This window comes from Mirounga angustirostris, unplaced genomic scaffold, assembly GCF_029215605.1.
Source record: "Mirounga angustirostris isolate CCGP_5_RB_7025 unplaced genomic scaffold, mMirAng1.0.hap1 SCAF_4, whole genome shotgun sequence".
NCBI classification, from domain to species: domain Eukaryota; kingdom Metazoa; phylum Chordata; class Mammalia; order Carnivora; family Phocidae; genus Mirounga; species Mirounga angustirostris.
This window is the reverse complement of record NW_026991712.1, coordinates 86,080,759-86,099,443: the sequence shown is the minus strand read 5'-3', so window position 1 is coordinate 86,099,443 and position 18,685 is coordinate 86,080,759. Positions and strand designations below refer to the sequence as shown.

At 41.9% G+C, this 18,685-nt stretch overlaps 1 protein-coding gene and 1 non-coding gene across 3 annotated transcripts in view; both read right to left on the bottom strand.

Moving 5' to 3' along the window:
* Positions 1 to 4,351: 4,351 nt before the first annotated feature.
* Positions 4,352 to 18,685, bottom strand: part of VPS45 (vacuolar protein sorting 45 homolog) — a 67,412-nt gene continuing 53,078 nt past the window's right edge. For both annotated transcript variants that reach the window (XM_064588456.1, XM_064588457.1), the window contains one exon: positions 4,352 to 4,698. In XM_064588456.1, the coding sequence (XP_064444526.1) occupies positions 4,611 to 4,698 (88 nt within the window). In that variant the 3' untranslated portion in view covers positions 4,352 to 4,610. The remainder of the gene's footprint in view (positions 4,699 to 18,685) is intronic.
* TRNAK-UUU (transfer RNA lysine (anticodon UUU)) lies at positions 13,748 to 13,820 on the bottom strand. The gene has a single exon. It is a non-coding gene; the product is annotated as a tRNA-Lys (tRNA).

Genomic DNA, 18,685 nt, shown 5'->3' with positions numbered 1-18,685 from the left:
GTGCCTGGGTGGCTCAGTCGTTAAGCGTCTGCCTTCGGCTCAGGTCATGATCCCGGGGTCCTGGGATCGAAACTCGCATCAGGCTCCCCGCTCAGTGGGAAGCCTGCTTCTCCCTCTCCCACTCCCGCTGCTTGTGTTCCCTCTCTCGCTGTGTCTCTCTCTGTCAAATAAATAAAATCTTAAAAAAAAAAAAAGAAAGTATTGACCAATTTTGTGGTTTCAGGAATGGGGTGGTCTTGGCTTTTTCTGGCATCTGTCAGATGAAGGAGGGGCTTTTCTCTTTTCCCAGCCGACAGGAGGTCCCCTGTCCTCCTAATCCAACAATATTCCTCTTAACCTCTTTCCATTTAGCACAGTAATTAATTCCTCTATTTTAGACTGATGCAGAAATTTATCGTTTCAAAATGCTCTCAGATATAATTTCTTTAAATCTTTAGTGCCACCTTGTGAGGTATATGGAATAAATATTATTCCCATTTGGAAAATGAGTAAACTGCATGGCAACTCAGTCGACTTGGCCATATTTACAAAGTTATTGGCTAAATGGATTAGAATCCAGGTGTTCTGACTCCAGTCTACTGTTTAGGCTTTGTGTACACACACACACACACACACACACCCTCCTCTCCCCTTCCACCATCTCTACTTCTCACTCTCTGTTTAAAAAGTGCTTTAAAAAGAATGAGAAAATCCAGGATGTCTTCATAAATAAGGAGGCAAAATGTCCCAGTGTACTGGTGAGGAAAAAGTAGCAGCCATGCTCTTTTGAGGGCTTGCTGGCCAGGCAGATGAGAGCAGTTTGGATTTACAGTTTAAATAGATTCTGGCTTATGGGAGACAAGAGATTCATTTGCCCCATCTTCTTCCTTTCTCCTCCGTTCAAAAGTCAACAAACACTTGAGTGTCTGCTGTATGCAAGGTAGTGGGGTCCTTGTGCTGGAGCTTTGTGGAACATCAGGCAGAGGGACTGCTAAAAAATCAAAACCCTCCAAAGTAATTTTCAGATTCCAGAACAGATGCATGTGGGCTGGAGAACCTTTCCTATTTGCTCCGTAAGATGTTACATAAATCTCTGGGTTTCTCTCTCACTAACCTGCACTGCTGCACTGTCTCGTCTTACTGTCCTGCCCCTACCTGCCCTCACTTTGCCTCCCGGGGTCCTGTTACTCACACCTCTTTCCCTGGGCCATACTCCTCCCGGGCCTATTCCTCAGCTCACTTCTTTCTCACCAGGTGAACATCATGGCACCTGAATCGGGATTTTGGATTTAGGACTATTTCCAAATACCAATTCCTAAGTGAGAAATCTGAGTGAGAATTTATGGGTGCTTTTACACATTGTCATAGCACTGTCTCCTCACTGGGCTTGACACCATCGTACACACAAACCACAAAGATGACTCAAGCCAATGTCTCTCTTTGCTGGAGAAGATACTGGGAGGACTTGTGATGGGGTTACCTCCCTACTAGCATCACCGTGGGTAAGACACACCTGCCAGCAACTTTACTCTTCAATGGACTGTTTTAAAAGCCACTCCAAGCAAGGGAGGAAGAAAGGAGCGATCAGCGATAAGGATTTTGAGTTGCTGCTTGCAAGTTTACCGTGCAAAAACTGCTGTCCAAACAGTTGGTTAGCTAAAAACAGTGCCTCGGCTTTGTCGAGTAAATGGGACATTTGACTAGGGCATTTCAATCTGTGGAAGAGAGGTCATTAAAAGCACATGAGACTTCAAGGAAAATGCTGTTTTTAAATTTTCTTTTTTTTTTTTTTAAGGTTTTATTTATTTATTTGAGAGAGAGAATGAGAGACAGAGCATGAGAGGGAAGAGGGTCAGAGGGAGAAGCAGACCCCCCGCTGAGCAGGGAGCCCGATGTGGGACTCGAGGATCATGACCTTAGCCGAAGGCAGTCGCTTAACCAACTGAGCCACCCAGGTGCCCGGAAAATGCTGTTTTTAAAGGGTAAAGATAAAGAGCCACGGATAATGTAATCAGTTCTGTAAATCTTAAGTAAAAATGTAAGTCTTTGGGGCATCTGGATGGCTCAGTTGGTTAAGCATTGGACTCTTGACCTTGGCTCAGGTCATGATCTCAGGTCATGAAATCGTGCCCGAGTTGGGCTCTGCGCTGGCTGTGCAGCCTGCTTGGGATTCTCTCCGTCTCCCTCTGCCCCTCCCCAGCAACTCACATGCGTGCATGCCCGGGTTCTCTGTCTCTAAAAAAATACTTAAAAAATTATTTAAAATGTATGTAAGTCTTTGATCCTTAATAAAGAAATGCCAACTTCTGGCATCAAACATCCTGAGGGTAAGGCTCACTTTTTAGATTTCTTGGTATTGTTAGTTGAGTAGGCACAATGGAAGCAGGCAAATAATAGGAGGAATGATATAAGAAAAGTCTCTGTTCCTTTTTGTCCTTATTTATTTATTTAATTATTTTTTAAAAGATTTTATTTATTTATTTGACAGAGAGAGAGATAGCGAGAGCAGGAACACAAGCAGGGGGAGTGGGAGAGGGAGAAGCAGGCTTCCCGCCGAGCAGGGAGCCCGACGTGGGACTCGATCCCAGGACCCTGGGACCATGACCTGAGCCGAAGGCAGACGCTTAACGACTGAGCTACCCAGGCGCCCCCTTTTTTTCCTTTTTAAAAAAAGATTTATTTTAGAGAGAGTGAGTGAGGGAGGGTGCGTGTGGGGGGAGGGGCAGAGGGAGAGGCAGAGAATCTCAAGCGGACTCCCCGATGAGCAGGGAGCCCAAGGCAGGGCTCGATGCCTCCACCCTGAGATCATGACCTGAGCTGAAATCAAGAGTTGGTTGCTTAACCGACGAGCCACCCAGGCACCCCGAAAAGTCTCTGTTCTTATTATTCTTATTCCAAAGAGTTATCTTGCCAAGAGGAAGGGAAGCACAGGTAATCCTGGTTGGAGGGAGGTTTCTGTTCATTTGAAAAAACTATGTAATTCATAAAATGCTGCAATTAAAATAATGTGTCCCCAAGTGAAGGCAGTCTCACTTTTTTATTATAAAAAAGGGAAAAATTTGTAAAAATATACCTAAAAATGACCCACAAAAAAAAAAAAAAAAGGAAAGGAATTTAGATCTTAGCTCTTAGCTGAAATATGGACACAGCCTTAGGGCTTCACATGAGTATGAGTTAAAGAGACAATGGAGATAAGGGAGAGGGAATGGGGAAAAGGGAGATGGATAGAATGACCTTTATTTTTTCCCTTATTTCTTGAGCTGCTGATTAGTGCAGTGGAAGGGTTGACAGGAATCCGATCTTTCTGTATAGTGATTTTGTATCCCCAGGTTGGAGACAGGAATCAATCTTATTGTCTATTATTAGTGTTTGCAATGTTCTAAGTGCTTTATATGTATTATCAAATTCTTATAATCCTATGAGGATGGTACTTTATTACTCTCATTTTTTCAAAAGATTTATTTATTTTAGAGACAGAGTGGGCAAGCGGGGAGAGGGGCAGAGGGAGAGGGATGGAGAGAGAGTGGGAGAGAGAGAAGCCGACTCCCCACTGAGCACGGAGCCCAATTCAGGGCTCAATCTCACGACCCTGAGATCGTGACCTAAGCTAAAATCAAGAGTTGGCTGCTTACCTGACTGAGCCACCCAGGTGCCCCTATTACTCTTATTTTACAGATGAGGACACTGAGCCACAAGGAGACTAAATAGCATTCCCAAAGCCTGATAACTGTGACAGACTGGAACTTAGGCTATCTGAGGCTAGAGAATATTTTATGTTCAACATAAAAAGAAGGTTAAAAAATATCTAAAGGACTTACAGAGAACCAGGGCAGGATTGTGCTGTGGTGTTTTTGCTATGATTCAAGGATGCCATAACTTCCTGGCATTAGTGACATCACCACTTTCCACTGCTTTCAAGAGAATCGAAATTGACACCAGGATTTATCATTTGCCTTGATATACTTTAAATATCCTTTGGATAGAAGCAATGCCTTCTCTATGTTTGGTGTAAAGCCAGTTCATGCCTTGTCTCATGAATTCCCATAAATAGTTATTAACCCCAAAGAAATAAAACTTGTATCTTTTCACAAAATGGATTTTTATTGTAGTCATCCATGGTTTCTCAGTGCCACAAAAAACTGCAATGTAGGAACAATTTTTGGATGGTTCTTTACAGAAACATGATGAGTTTTCAAAAAATGAGGTGTGCAGGAATGTGGTTAATGAAAAGTAAAAGGGGTCAAGAGAAGAGAGGATGTGTAGCGTGTGCATCAGATGATTACTTTTTAAACTCCTCTGAGCTCTGATAACCCTTTTCTTAAGTAAGATCCCAACAGAATTCATCAGAAACTGAAGTGATTGTGCTGTCAAATACAAGGAATACATCTGTTTATTTAATACGAAACCATGAGAAAAGTGGGTTGGGATGGGCATAGACTTATTCTCAACTCATCACTGGGAGTCTTGGTGTCTGTGCCGACAGTTCAGGAATTAGCAGGCTACTTGGAGATGGGTTATAACGACAAGCACAAAACCCAAGGCTCTTCTCCAACACCTCTGGCCAGCGCGGAAGGCCTGCAGAGAGCCTAGAGGGGAAGTCGCGCCATTCTCTTCACCTCGCCATCACCATTTCATCTTCTGCTTGCTGACCTTGATGGAACTTGAGAGCTCTCCCTGCTTCGGCTGTGCAGTCCAGAAGCCAGAACTTCCTCTAGGAAACTGAGCAGTAGATTTGAGGTTACTCAAAGGAAAAAAAAAAGCATCTCCAAAAACAGAGTATCTCGCCCATGACATGTAACTGGCTAAAGGATAGCATGATTAGTATGCAAGGAGTACTGGTCTGCTATTTGGGTGCAGAAGAGGAGCATCAGTTGAACGCTCAAACATCCGGATTAGAAGGAGCGCCCCTTAGTGCTCTTCCCCAGGGTTCTCACTAACCTGGAAGATCTGTTAAGACTGAGTTTCCAATTTGAAATTTCTAGTTAGGAACCCAGTTTTTTTTTTTTTTAAATTTTATCTATCTATCTATCTATCTATCTATCTATCTATCTATCTATCTATCTAGAAGAGAGAGCACAAGTGGCGAGAGGAGTAGAAAAGGAGGTGGAGGGAGGGGGAAAAATCTCAAGCAGACTCCATGCTGAGTGTGGATCCTGATGTGGGGCTGGATCTCATGACCCTGAGATCATGACCTGAGCTGAAATCAAGAGTCTGACGCTTAACTGACTGAGTCCCCCAGGTGCCCCGGAACCCAGAATTTTTAAGGGCAAGGCTACCGTATTAATTGAGAGCCGTGTTACATCAGCACCTCTTATTTGACTCTTAAAATGGCCTCAGAACATGGACTGTGCCTCTAGTCTCCTCTGTAGCTAGGGGACTCTGCAAAGTGGCACCAGAGTTGATTTTCTAAAACACAGATGATATCCTATTGCATACTTTCACCTCATCAGCTTTAAAACCTTTCTTTTTAATACCCATCACCAGGCTAACCCATCCCCCCACCCCCCTCCCCTCTAGAACCCTCAGTTTGTTTCTCAGAGTCCATAGTCTCTCATGGTTCATCTCCCCCTCCGATGTCCCCCCCTTCATTTTTCCCTTCCGACACATATTGAAGGGAGCACTGGGTGTTATACGCAAACAATGAATCATGGAACACTACAACGAAAACTAATGATGTAATGTATGGTGATTAACATAACATAATAAAATAAAATTAAAAAAATAAAAACTTTCTTTGCTTACAGAACAATGTACAGATTAAAATTCAAGGCCCTTGGGTGCCTGGGTGGCTCAGTTGCTTAAGCGACTGCCTTCGGCTCAGGTCATGATCCTGGAGTCCCTGGATCGAGTCCCGCATCGGGCTCCCTGCTCGGTGGGGAGTCAGCTTCTCCCTCTGACCCTCCCCCCTCTCATGTGCTCTCTCTCTCATTCTCTCTCAAATAAATAAATAAAATCTTAAAAAATAAATAAATAAAATAAAATTCAAGGCCCTTCATAATGTATCCTCATAATAACTAATACTTGTATTTATTTTGCTCTGAGGACTGTTTTAAGCCACATATGTATGTGTATATGTATGTGTGAAGTAGATGCTATTATTCTCATTTGAGAGATGACGAAACCAAGCTATAGAGGTGAAGTGACTTGCCAAGTTCACCACAGCCAATAAGTGGCTTAGCTGGGATTCAAACCCAGGCCCTGGAACCTGCGCCCTTGGGCCCCGCGCACAGTGCCGCTTGTGCGCCCAGCAGCGTCCAGCCATTTGCTCTCCCCTAAACACCTCCTGAGCTTTCCTACCTGTATGCTGTGCTCTTCTGTCCTGTGTCTGAAACGACAGACAGCCCTTCTTTGTCTGATGAAATCCTTTTTCTCCTTTAAGGCTGACGATTAAAAGTCACCTTTTCTGTGAAGCCTTCTCAAACGTCTTCAGGCTGCATGGATCCCTCCCATCACTATAACCCTCACTGTTCTACTGCTGTTTGGGCTCCGTGTTGGTCTTCACCAGGTACCCTCTCTATTATTGCCGCCACACTAGACGGTGAGCTGCTCAGCGCGGGTCTAGGCCTTCTTCAGCTTGGATCTGCAGGGCTTAGCACATAGGCTGATATCTAGTAGGGACCCACTAATGGTGTACTGAATAAATGAGCTCATCAAGATAGCTCCGCATGGGGGTGCCTGGGTGGTGCGGTCGGTTAAGCATCCAACTCTTGGTTTCGACTCAGGTCATGATCTCGCAGTCGTGGGATCGAGCCCCGAGCTGGGCTCTGCGCTCAGCTTGGAGTCTGTTTCAAATTCTCTCTCCCTCTCCCTCCTGCTCACTCTTGCTCTCTCTCAAATAAATAAAGTCTTAAAAAAAAAAAAAGATAAAATAGCTACACGTTGGCAAGAGAGCCTTCGCTATGATACAGGCGTTTGGGGGCAGCATGGTAAGTGTGCCGCAGTCACTCTCAGGAGCCAGATCTGTAGGGAGGGTTAGAGGGGTAACCAGGTACCTTATCATTGCCATTGTTTTGCAGTTTTAGACCTGGCAGATTCTGGACTTGGAGGATTTAAATTCCAAACTCCTTTGCAAAAGAAAAAAAATGATGTAGAGGGAAAGGAGTAGAAGCTAAATTTCTTTATTCCCCTACTGAAATCCAGGCACCTCTGTCTGGCCTGGGCTTTTGGCCAGTTGGACTGGAGACACTTGGAGGGCAGAAAACAAGTGTCAGGGAATGAGGCAGCATTGCTTTTTTGAAAGATAACACAAGAAGTCTTTGATCAGTGACTTATAGTAAGAATGAAACAAATGTGCTGGGAAACCCTACAGGAATTTATCAGGTGATCTTTGCTTCGCTTCAGACTCTGCAACCAGTGCAAAGGAAAGAAGTAACTTAACTGAAATTATACTTCAAGATCCTCCTCTGTGTATCAACAAGACCCCACATTCTTGACTGCAAAGAGAAAATACTATTTATATTTGCCAAGTCTAATTTTGTTTCCTAGGGCCATTGTGACTTTCTAAAAGTATCTATTTGAGGACTTTGATGAGTCACAGCAGAATGCTTTCAAAATTATGGGCGATGAACATATTGGTATCTATACCCCAAATTTTGCATATGTTTAAAAACAACAACAACAAAATGATTTTTGTTTTCTAGCTTTTTTTTTGCATATAGAGATTTATTTAATTTAAATTCAATTAGCCGACATATAGTACATCATTAGTTTTTGATATGGTGTTCATTGATTCATTAGTTGCATATAACAATCAGTGCTCATCAGATCACGTGCCCTCCTTAATGCCCACCACCCAGTTACCCCATCCCCCCATCCACCTCCCTTCCACAACCCTCAGTTTGTTTCCCACAGTCAAGAGTCTCTCACGGTTTGTCTCCCTCTCTGATTTCTTCCCATTCGATTTTCCCTCTCTTCCCCTATGATCCTCGGATCTAGCTTTGTTTTAAATCAATTTCACTTGAGAAGCAAACTCAAAAATTTCCTTCTCCTATGATATCATAATCTAATTCAATTCAGCTCAGTTCAATTTAACAAGTGTTTTACTGAGCATTCATTATCAAGCAGGCACTGAGCTAGTTGTACAAAGGAACACTTGTTATGATTCCTACCTTTAAGGGACTCTTAGAGACAGATACACAATCACAACTCAATGTGAGACAACATATAAACAAAGATGGTACCAGGAGCTAACGGAGGGGATTAATGCTACTGCTTGTCTTGGTTTGTGCTGTCATCATTCACAACTTCATGGAGAGAAGCCAGGTGGGCAGAGAAAAAGCCCTGATTTTATTTTATTTTATTTTATTAATTTATTTACTTAGAGGTGGGGAGAGGCAGAGGGAAAGGGAGAGAATCTTAAGCAGGTGCCCAACATGGAGGCTGATGTGGGGCTCGATCTCACAACCCTGAAATCATGATCTGAGCCAAAATCAAGAGTCCACCGCTGCACCAACAGAGCCACCCAGGCACCCCAAGAGACCTGATTTTAAAAAGTCAACCCCAAGGGTCACCTGGGGGGCTCAGTTGGTGAAGCGTCTGACTCATGATTTTGGCTCAGGTCATGATTGCATGGGTCCTGAGACTGATCCTGGTCTGGCTCCGCGCTCAGTGGGGGTGTCTGTTTGAGATTCTCTCCCCCTCTCTCCCAACTTGCGCCCATATGCGCACGCACTCTCTCAAATATATAAATAAATCTTAAAAAAAAAAAAGTCAACCTCAAAAACTCTTGTATCATGCATTGGAAAAAGAGTTTCTTCACTTTTTAGTCTTTGGTAAGGAACTGGAGACTAACACTCAAAGGATTTTAGATTGTAATTACTAAAGTAATTGAGTTGAACAACTGTGCTTCTAAACAAAGCTGTATAAGACTCTATCTATCTATCTATCTATCTATCTATCTCTCACTTATATCTTCCTCTTTTTTTCACTCTATTCCACAGATAGAAGTTATGAGTTTCTTCATAATAAAAAACCAAAGACACCAAAGGAAGCTAGAATCGAATGTGAAGTGGTAAATGAAACAAAATGAATAGAATTTATAGGAAGCAGGAGCCTAGAAAAAGACTTCCTGGAAAATAATGAGAAAAAAACCCCCCAAATATTTGTGTTAATGGAGTAATAATCTTCTAATTACAGCCAAACACTTAGCTGGAGACGCTGCAACATAGGAGTGGGTGAGAGAGAAGGATACGACGGAGCGTTTAACAGCCCAGAGCACTGACAAGCCCTCTCCATGTCCACTGCTTACAGCTGTCGGAGCTGCCATTGTGTCTCGTACCTCTGCTTTTGCACACACTATTCCCTCCATCTGGAAGGCTGCCCCATCCCTCTCGTACTTTATCTGAACTGTGCATCTGTTACAACTCAACTCACATTATCAATCCTCTAGAAATTCATTTGCCTATATTTCTTTTTCCACATAAGCCTATAAGCTTTTTGAGGACACAAGTAATACATGAATACATTCTTTTGGCAAAAGTTTTAAATAGTACACATAGAGCTCGAGGCTCCTGGATCTTTCTTCTCCCCATTGCTCTTTCCAGAGGTAACAATTTGATTAACAAACATTTATTAACTGCCTACTATGTGCCAGGCACTGCTCTAGCAGCTATAAATACAGCAATAAGCAAAGTAAAAAAAAATTCTTCCCTCATGGGATTTATATTCCAATGGGAGAAGGGGAAGGTAAATGAAATTAGTAAGTAAAAAGTAATAATAACATAACAGTAATAATAATGGTGAGCTCATATCACTGTATGCAAGGTTCTCATTAGATAAAAACTATGCCGGGCGCCTGGGTGGCTCAGATGGTTAAGCATCTGCCTTCGGCTCAGGTCATGATCTCAGGGTCCTGGGATCGAGTCCCACATCGGGCTCCCTGCTCCTTGGGAGCCTGCTTCTCCCTCTGCCTTTCTCTCTCGCTCTGTCTCTCATGAATTTAAAAAACAAAACAAAACAAAACAAAAAAACTATGCCACTTTACAAAGAAATGGAGGCTCAGAGAAGCCGAGGTCTTACATCTTGAAAGTGACAGAGTCGGGATACAAACCCAGGCATCTGCCTTCAGAGTTTGCTCTCCTAAGCACGATGCAGCACTGCCTCTCTACGGTATGTGAGATGAACAAAGTGCTTTGGAGAAAAATACAGCAGGTTTGAAAAAGAGTTGGAGTGGTGCTGGTGGTGTGAGATTTTAAATCCTGTGGTTAAGGAAGGCCTCACTGAGAAACTGACATCTGAGCCAAGACCTGAATGAGGCAAGGGAAGGTATCTGGGGGAAGGGCAAGTGCAAAGGGACCAAGGCCAGGTGTGTTCAGGGAACAGAGGGGAGGCTAGTGTGGCTCGAGTGAAGTGATTAAGGTATTGGGTAGTAAGATATAAGACTGGAGGGCGCCTGGGTGGCTCAGTTGGTTAAGTGACTGCCTTCGGCTCAGGTCATGATCCTGGAGTCCCGGGATCGAGTCCCGCATCAGGCTCCCTGCTCAGCAGGGAGTCTGCTTCTCCCTCTGACCTTCCCCCCTCTCATGCTCTATCTCATGCTGTCTCTCAAAATAAATAAATAAAATCTTTAAAAAAAAAGATATAAGACTGGAGATGTTAAGGAAGGGGATGGAGGGGAGTATGAAGATGAGATCATGTGAGGCCTGGTAGCTTATTGTAAGGATTTTGATTTTTACTCTAAGATGGGTAACCCCTAGAGGCTTTTGTGCAGAGATGAGACTTGCCCTGAGTGACCTGGGCATGTCTCTATCACTAGACATATCCCTAGAGTGACCCAGAGAACAGACTGTAGGGTTAAGGGTTAAGGGTGAGGCAATTGTAACAATCCAGGTGGGAAATGGTGGTGTCATGGACTAGGACAGCAGTAGTGAGGTGTCAGATTCTGGACATATTCTGAAGGAAAGGATCATAAGATTTACTGATGAATCAGGATGTAGGGCAGTCAAGAAAACACCAAGTTTTTGACCTACGTAACTAGAAGGATGGATATGCAATTAACTGAGATGGAAAGTCTGAGGGAGGACCGTGTTTAGAAAGATGTATCAGAAGCTTGGTCTTGATCATGTTAAATATGGGTAATTAGACATTCAAATAGAAGTGTCAAGTAGACAGCCGAATATACAAATCTGGAGTTTGGGGGAGAAGTTCAGACTAGAAACAGTGGTTCTTAATGGGGAGGGGTGTGAGAGAGATGTGATTTTATCCCCAGGGAACATCCGGCAATGTCTGGAAACATTTTTGGTTGTCGTAACTGGTGGAATGCCACCAGCATCCACTATGTAGAAGCCAGGGATGTTGCTGAACATCCTACAATGCACAGGACAGTTCACCGCAACAAAGAATTATCTGATCCCAAACACTAATAGTGCTGAGGCTGAAAAACTCTGGATGAGAGATATAAATTTAGGAGTCAGTAGCAGACAGATTTTAAAGCCATGAGCCTGGATGAGATTGCCAAGGAAGTGAGTATAGATAGAGAAGAAGAGAGGTGGTCTAAGGACAGAGTTCCAGGGATTCCCAAAATAGGAGAAATGAACAAAAGTGACAGAGAAGGAATGGCCAGTGAGGTAGGAAGAACAGGAGACTATAGTTTCTGGAAGCTAAGAGATGAAGGTGTTTCCAAGGGAAGAGACTGAACAACTGCATCGAATGTTGCTCACAGGTCAAGTAAAATGAATGCTAAAAGCTGACTCTGGGGTTAGCCATGTGGAGGTCCCTGGGGACCATAGCAAGAACAATTCCAGAGAGCGATGGGGTGAAAGCCTGAACACATCGAGGCTTAAAAGAATATGTGGGTTCAAGAGAATATGAAGGAGAGGAATCAGAGACAATGATTAGAAACAATTCTTCAAGAATTTTTGCTACAAAAGAGAACAGAGAAATGATATGGAACCTGGAAAGAGATAGGAGGCTAATACAGGGTTTTTAAAGGCGGGGTAAAAGTCAGTATGTTTCTATGCTTCTATGAATGATCCACTAGCATGGGAAAAACTGATTGAGGAGAGAGGAGTCAATTTGGAGTGATATCCTGGAGTAGGTGAGGGATGAGACCTGGTGCCTACCTGGGGGTGAGCTAGGCTACAAACACTGGTCCCACGGGATGGGACAGATGGCAGAGGGGGTGGTGGCAGTGAGAGCTTGGGGAGTTCTCTTCTGATGGCTTCTCTTACCAGTTAATGTACATCTTTTTTTTTTCTTTTTATTTATTTATTTGAGAGAGAGAATGAGATAGAGCATGAGAGGGGGGAGGGTCAGAAGGAGAAGCAGACCCCCTGCTGAGCAGAGAGCCCGATGCGGGACTCGATCCCGGGACTCCAGGATCATGACCTGAGCCGAAGGCAGTCGCTTAACCAACTGAGCCACCCAGGCGTCCCCAGTTAATGTACATCTTGAGTAATATCTTTTTGATCTGTGTATCCGCAGTAAAAAATAGATGCTGCATTTAGAGTTTGCTGAGTGAATACCTGAATCAGATATGTATTTCTATTTTATTTATTTGAGAGAGAGCGAGAGAGCACGAGTGAGAGAGCACAAGCAGGGGGAGTGGCAGGGAGAGGGAGAAGCAGGCTCCCCACTGAGCAGGGAGCCCAAGGTGGGACATGATCTTGGGACTTCAGGATCATGACCTGAGCCAGACAGATGCTTAACTGACTGAGCCACCCAGGCACCCCCAGATTCATATTTTTTTAAAAAGTTAAGACCTTATCTTAAATGTCACCTGTCATGCTAAACATTTTCTAAATATCCAACAGCAATTTTATCAGGAGCAAAGAAAACCATTGGCATTCAAGCACTGATGTCTGAAAATAGTAGGAATCTTATATACAGCTCTTCACTGGATATATGATTTACCCATAAAGAACTTCTCATTATTTCTCAAATGTGCTGTTCCTCTTTTTTTTTTTTTTTAAGTTCCTTTCCTTAACTATGCTGTTTCCTTATCCCTGACTGCTCTTCCTATGGAAATCCAACTTATTCTTTAAGGTCTAGCTCAAATGCTATCTCCTCTGTGAAGTATTTCCCGATTACTTTGCCTGAATTAATTATTTCTATTTAGGACACATTTTACTTAAATTACATGCATTAACACTTCTCAAAATTAAAAAAATTTTTTTTATTTAAATTCAATTGATTAAGATAGAATTTATTATTAGTTTCAGAGGCAGAGGTCAGTGATTCATCAGTCTCATATAATACCCAGTGCTCATTACATCACATGCCCTCCTTAATGTCCATCACTCAGTTACCCCATCCCCCCACCCCTGCCCTCCAGCAACCCTCAGTTTGTTTCCTATGATTAAGAGTCTCTTATGGTTTCTCTCCCTCTCTGATTTCATCTTGTTTTATTCTTCCCTCTCTTCCCCTATGATACTCTGTTTTACCTCTTAAATTCCATATGTGAGTGAGATCATATAATTGTCTTTCTCTGATTGACTTATTTCGCTTAGCATAATACCCTTTAGTTCCATCCACGTTGTTGCAAATGGCAAGATTTCATTTTTTGATGGCTGCATAATATTCCATTGTGTGTGTGTGTATGTGTATATCTTCTGTATCCATTCATCCTGTTGATGGACATCTGGGCTCTTTCCATAGTTTGGCTATTGTGGACATTCCTGCTATAAATATTGGGGTGCGGGTGCCCCTTCGGATCACTACATTTTTATCTTTGGGGTAAATAGCCAGTAATACTTCACAAATTTTTGTACCTGAAAACCCCTCACAACAGAAAAGAATGAATTTATTATTATTATTTTTTAAGTAGGTTCCATGCCCAATGTGGGGCTTGAACTCACGACCCTGAGATCAAAAGCCACATGCTCTACCAACTGAGCCAGCCAGGCACCCCTGAATTTATTAGTCTCAAGGGTATAGTCCAAATTGGTTTACCACCTTACATCTTTCTTTGAGGTCTGGTATTTTGTTTTTTAAAACTCCATAAAAATTTTGTTATTTTTCATAAAAGGACCTTTTAAATTTTGATATAAACATATTTTAAGGTAGTAATCAGTTATTTAATTCTACCTCTGAACATCTCCCCAAAGTATAAGAAAACGGACTCTCCAAAAGAAGTGTCATGTTTATTTTGTGCTTTTTTGTGTCCCTGGGACTAATTATATCCTGATTTGAGAAATACAAAATTTTTTGATCCCCCTCCACTGGACCATACGATCATCAAAGATAACGACATCTTATTTTCTTTGAATTTTAGACACTGACTTGAATAATACCGTGTATAAAGCAGCTACTCAAGAAATATTTTCCCTTGTGCTCCCAAACAATATAATCATAACCTCCGTCAATATTGTGGCTCACATTTCCTCTTGCTGCTCTTTGATAGAAGCAATAATAGTAAACAAGACAAGACTAAACTAAACAAAAAGCCAACAACTTAAAGGTAGATGGACAGGTGAATGGAGAAGTAAACTGTGGTATGTTCACACAATAAAATGTTACATAACACTGAAAAATGAGTGAACAGAGGTTATATGGTACAATATAGATGAATCTTAGAAGCAATGTTGAGTGAAAAAAAAATGAAACCATTTTCTATAAAGCTCAAAAATAAGCAAAGCTAAATAATGCATTGTTTAGAAATATATAGATAAGCAATAAAAATCTCCCACCAAAGCAAGGGAACTAAACACAAGATGTAGCATAGTGCTTACCTGTTGTAGGGAGGTAAGGGATGTAATTGGAGAGGAATACAAACAGATCCATGTTATTGGCAATTTTCTAGTTCTTGGGTTATGTGAAGGATTCAAGAGTGTTCATTATATTATTATAGCTTCTAACTTGTATGTTACATATATTTATTTATAAATATAAAAACTATATTAAAATACAATAGAGGGGGAAAAAAGCTGAATGGGTTTCTTCACTCTGGAGTTTCTCAGAATCTTCAACACATTAATGTGAATTGTGACTTTCCAAGAGAAGGATGTAGTATTTTCTTTTTTTTAAAGATTTTTTTATTTATTTGAGAGAGAGAGAGCACATGAGAGGGGGGAGGGTCGGGGGGTCAGAGGGAGAAGCAGACTCCCTGCCGAGCAGGGAGCCTGATGTGGGACTCGATCCAGGGACTCCAGGATCATGACCTGAGCCGAAGGCAGTCGTTTAAGCAACTGAGCCACCCAGGCGCCCCGGATGCAGTATTTTCTAAACTTAGTTGCCTATAGAATCCTTTTTTAAGGCACTACCTATCAACACCCAACAAATACCAAGCACATTTTCTATAGGACAGACCTTAGGAAACACTGAATTAAGACATAAAATATTTCCTTGATTATAAACCAGTTCCACTGAGGTTACTTTGTCCTATGACACTTTCTGACAAACAATGTACTGCCTACTTCCCATTTCCCACCTTAGTACTGGACACGTGACTTATAAAAACAAAACAAAACAAAACAAAACAAAAAGCCAAGCAAAAGAAAACAAACAAAAAGGAGCCCTTGGCTTTATTTCTTCTCCCACTGAGAAGAAACAGGACAAAAAAGCAAGCAATGGGATTCTGCATGTATCCAGCACTGTGCATGTATCATTCACTGGAGCACGTGTGAGGAGGAAGGGTTACCCTCTTAGTCCACAGGGCACAAGATGGACTCCTCAGGGACAGAACTGCCTGTAATATCACTTACATGGAGGTCTGAAAGGAGGTTATCATCTGAAAACAAAAAGAGCTAGAGATGTATTTTCTCACCACTGGGAACATTCAAGACCACATCAATCTGTCAGAGCCACCACAACTATAGGAGTAGAATGGTTACCACCATAAAAAATGCAAGAAACGAAGCTCCCAAATAACCTACCTGCAGCAAGCATAGCTGCTGAAGACTCTGCAGACCTATTAATTACAGAGGTGCTGACTCTGGCAGCCTCAAAGGGGACATTTGAAGTGAGCGCAAATGGAACTTGAGCTACTAAAAGTTTTTGTCCTCATAGACCACAAAGGTCATCTGGCAACAGGGCTCTCTTCACAGTAAATTTCATCACTGCCCCAGTATATTCCTACTTGGGATAATAATATAATTCTGCTCTTGAATTATGTTAAAGTAAAGGTTTTCAAAGCAAATGACTTGGAAGTATAGGTGATGACAGAGGTGGTAATGATGAACAATACCCAAAGTCCCTTTTACTTTGTGTCCCCCAAATACAATAGTAGCAGTATCAGTGGCAGCGAGTAACTGAGTGCTTACACTGTGCCAGATTCTCCTCCAAGCATTTTATATATATTCTATATCCAGTCGTCACAACGATATGAAAGAACTATTATGACCTCCCTTTTACAGCTGAGAAACGGAGGTGCAAAAAGGTTAAATAGTTTGCATAAAGTCATACGAGTGGACACATGGCAAAAGTGGGATTTAACAAAGGTAGTCTGGCGCTGGGGCCCGTGCTCGTAACTGCTATGCACACTGCCTTTCAAAAGACCAAAGCAGGGCACCTGGGTGGCTCAGTCGGTTAAGCTACTGCCTTCGGCTCAGGTCATGATCCCGGAGTCCCAGGATTGAGTCCCGCATCGGGCTCCCGGCTCAGCAGGGAGCCTGCTTCTCCCTCTGACCCTCCCCCCTCTCATGCTCTCTCTCTCTCTCATTCTCGCTCTCTCAAATAAATAAATCTTAAAAAAAAAAAAAAAAGACCAAAGGGTATCATGTCACGTGCAAGAGTGGAAGTTTGACTTCTTTGCCGATAGAGCAACAATGTCCGCAACAGCCAAAAGAGCCCAGCTGTCCTTCGACAGATGAATGGATAAAGAAGGTGTGGTATATATGCACAATGGAATATTCCTCAGCCACCAAAAAAAATGAAATCTTGCCATGTACAACGATATGGATGGAACTAGAGGGTATTACGCTGAGTGAAGTAAGTCAGTCAGAGAAGGACAATTATCATATGATCTCACTCATTATGTCGAAGTTAAGAAACAAGACAGAGGATCATAGGGGAAGGGAGGGAAGAATAAAATCAGACAAAATCAGAGATGGGGAGAAACTATAAGAGACTTAACTGTAGGAAACAAACTGAGGGTTGTTGGAGGGGAGGTGGGTGGGGGGATGGGGTAACTGGGTGATGGACATTAAGGACGGCATGGGATGTAATGAGCACTGGGTGTTATATGCAACTGATGAATCACTAAACTCTACCTCTGAAACTAATAATACATTATGTTAATTAATTAAGTTTAAATAAAAAAAAAAAGATATATATATAAAAAAAAAGACCAAAGGGTACCCAAAGGTGATTTGTAAATCACAGGTCCTATTCAGCCCAGAGGCTCTAATGGTAATCCCAGTGAAAGAACAGGTGTCTTGATGGATGCATCATTTGCGGTTGGGGAAGGTAATACAGCTTTGGTGGAGGAATGACAACTCGGGGCTGTGCTGAGGATAACCAACTACCCTTAGCACTTAATAATTCCAATGACATCAGGTTGATGACTTTTAAAAGTCTGTAGAACATCTTAGTATTTTATCATAAAAAAACATAGAAATATAGATAATATAGAAATGTAGATAATACAGGAAGGAAACAAGTCACTTTTGTGTCACTCCACAGAGTTAACAATGTTGAACTTTTCCTTCCATTTTCAACCTTTTATTGTTTCACCCAATAAAGCCGGAAACAAATAAGCAAATATGTATTGGGTCTTACATACTACACAAAAAAGCATATCCTATAAACTTGTAAGAGACGAGAACTTTGTCCTAAAACGCAACATTCTGGCTACAAGAAACAAACTATTTAACCAAGTTTACGCAAAGGAGAAAGGTGTACTGGATGGCACGGGGCTGGGTGTGAGATGGAGTGACCTGGAAAGGGGATGAGTGCTGCTCTGCGACCAGACGGTATCTACCTCTGACTCTTGCTTCTGTGTCTCTCATTTACTAACAGGGGATACACTCTATCACAACTCTGGTCCCAGCAGGAAAGTAAACTCCCCCCAGCATCTCTACAGAGATGGTGATGATTCCAACAGTTTCAAAACCGATCCTGAAATGCCCATAAGTGAACAAGAGTGTCCTCTGGATTCCTCCTCCTTTGAAATGCAAATTGTTACAGGATCCTAATTTTTTCTGTAAATAATTCAGAGATCAAACCAACTCGTGGTTACAGGAGAAGGTCCAAGTTTCTAGTGTTACTTAAGTAGAAATCTATAAAGTACCTATTGATGATATGAATCAGCCCCCTCCCACCTTCAAATTTATTTACAGAAATTCAAAATGCCAACTGTTTTCTAAGCCCTAAACTGTGCTCTCTACAAAAAAAACCCTGTACTCTCTACATTGTTACTGACTTACTCTGTCAGGATTATATTATTACCAACACTTAGGCATCATCAACAGCTGCAACTAGTTAATCAAGTTAACCATTTTTATTCAAAGAGCAACACTGTCTTAAATCTCATTCTTAATTACATTTTGATGACAAAAATCTTAAAACAACACTAACTAAATGATCCCTTACTTTTGTACTATTTTTCCCCCTGCTTTGGTTTACAATATTTCTTAGTAGGCAGAGAGCTACATATATTGTCCATTTGGTAAAAACAAATTTTGCCTACCTTATAAGTGACATTTATAAGCAAGAGATTAAAATAATCATAGCTAGATAAATCTTCTTGAAATATTATTTCAACCGAGTGCTTAGGTGCCCAGACTGGAAACAGACTGAGTTCAAGTCCAGCTTTGTCACTTATTGGCTCTAT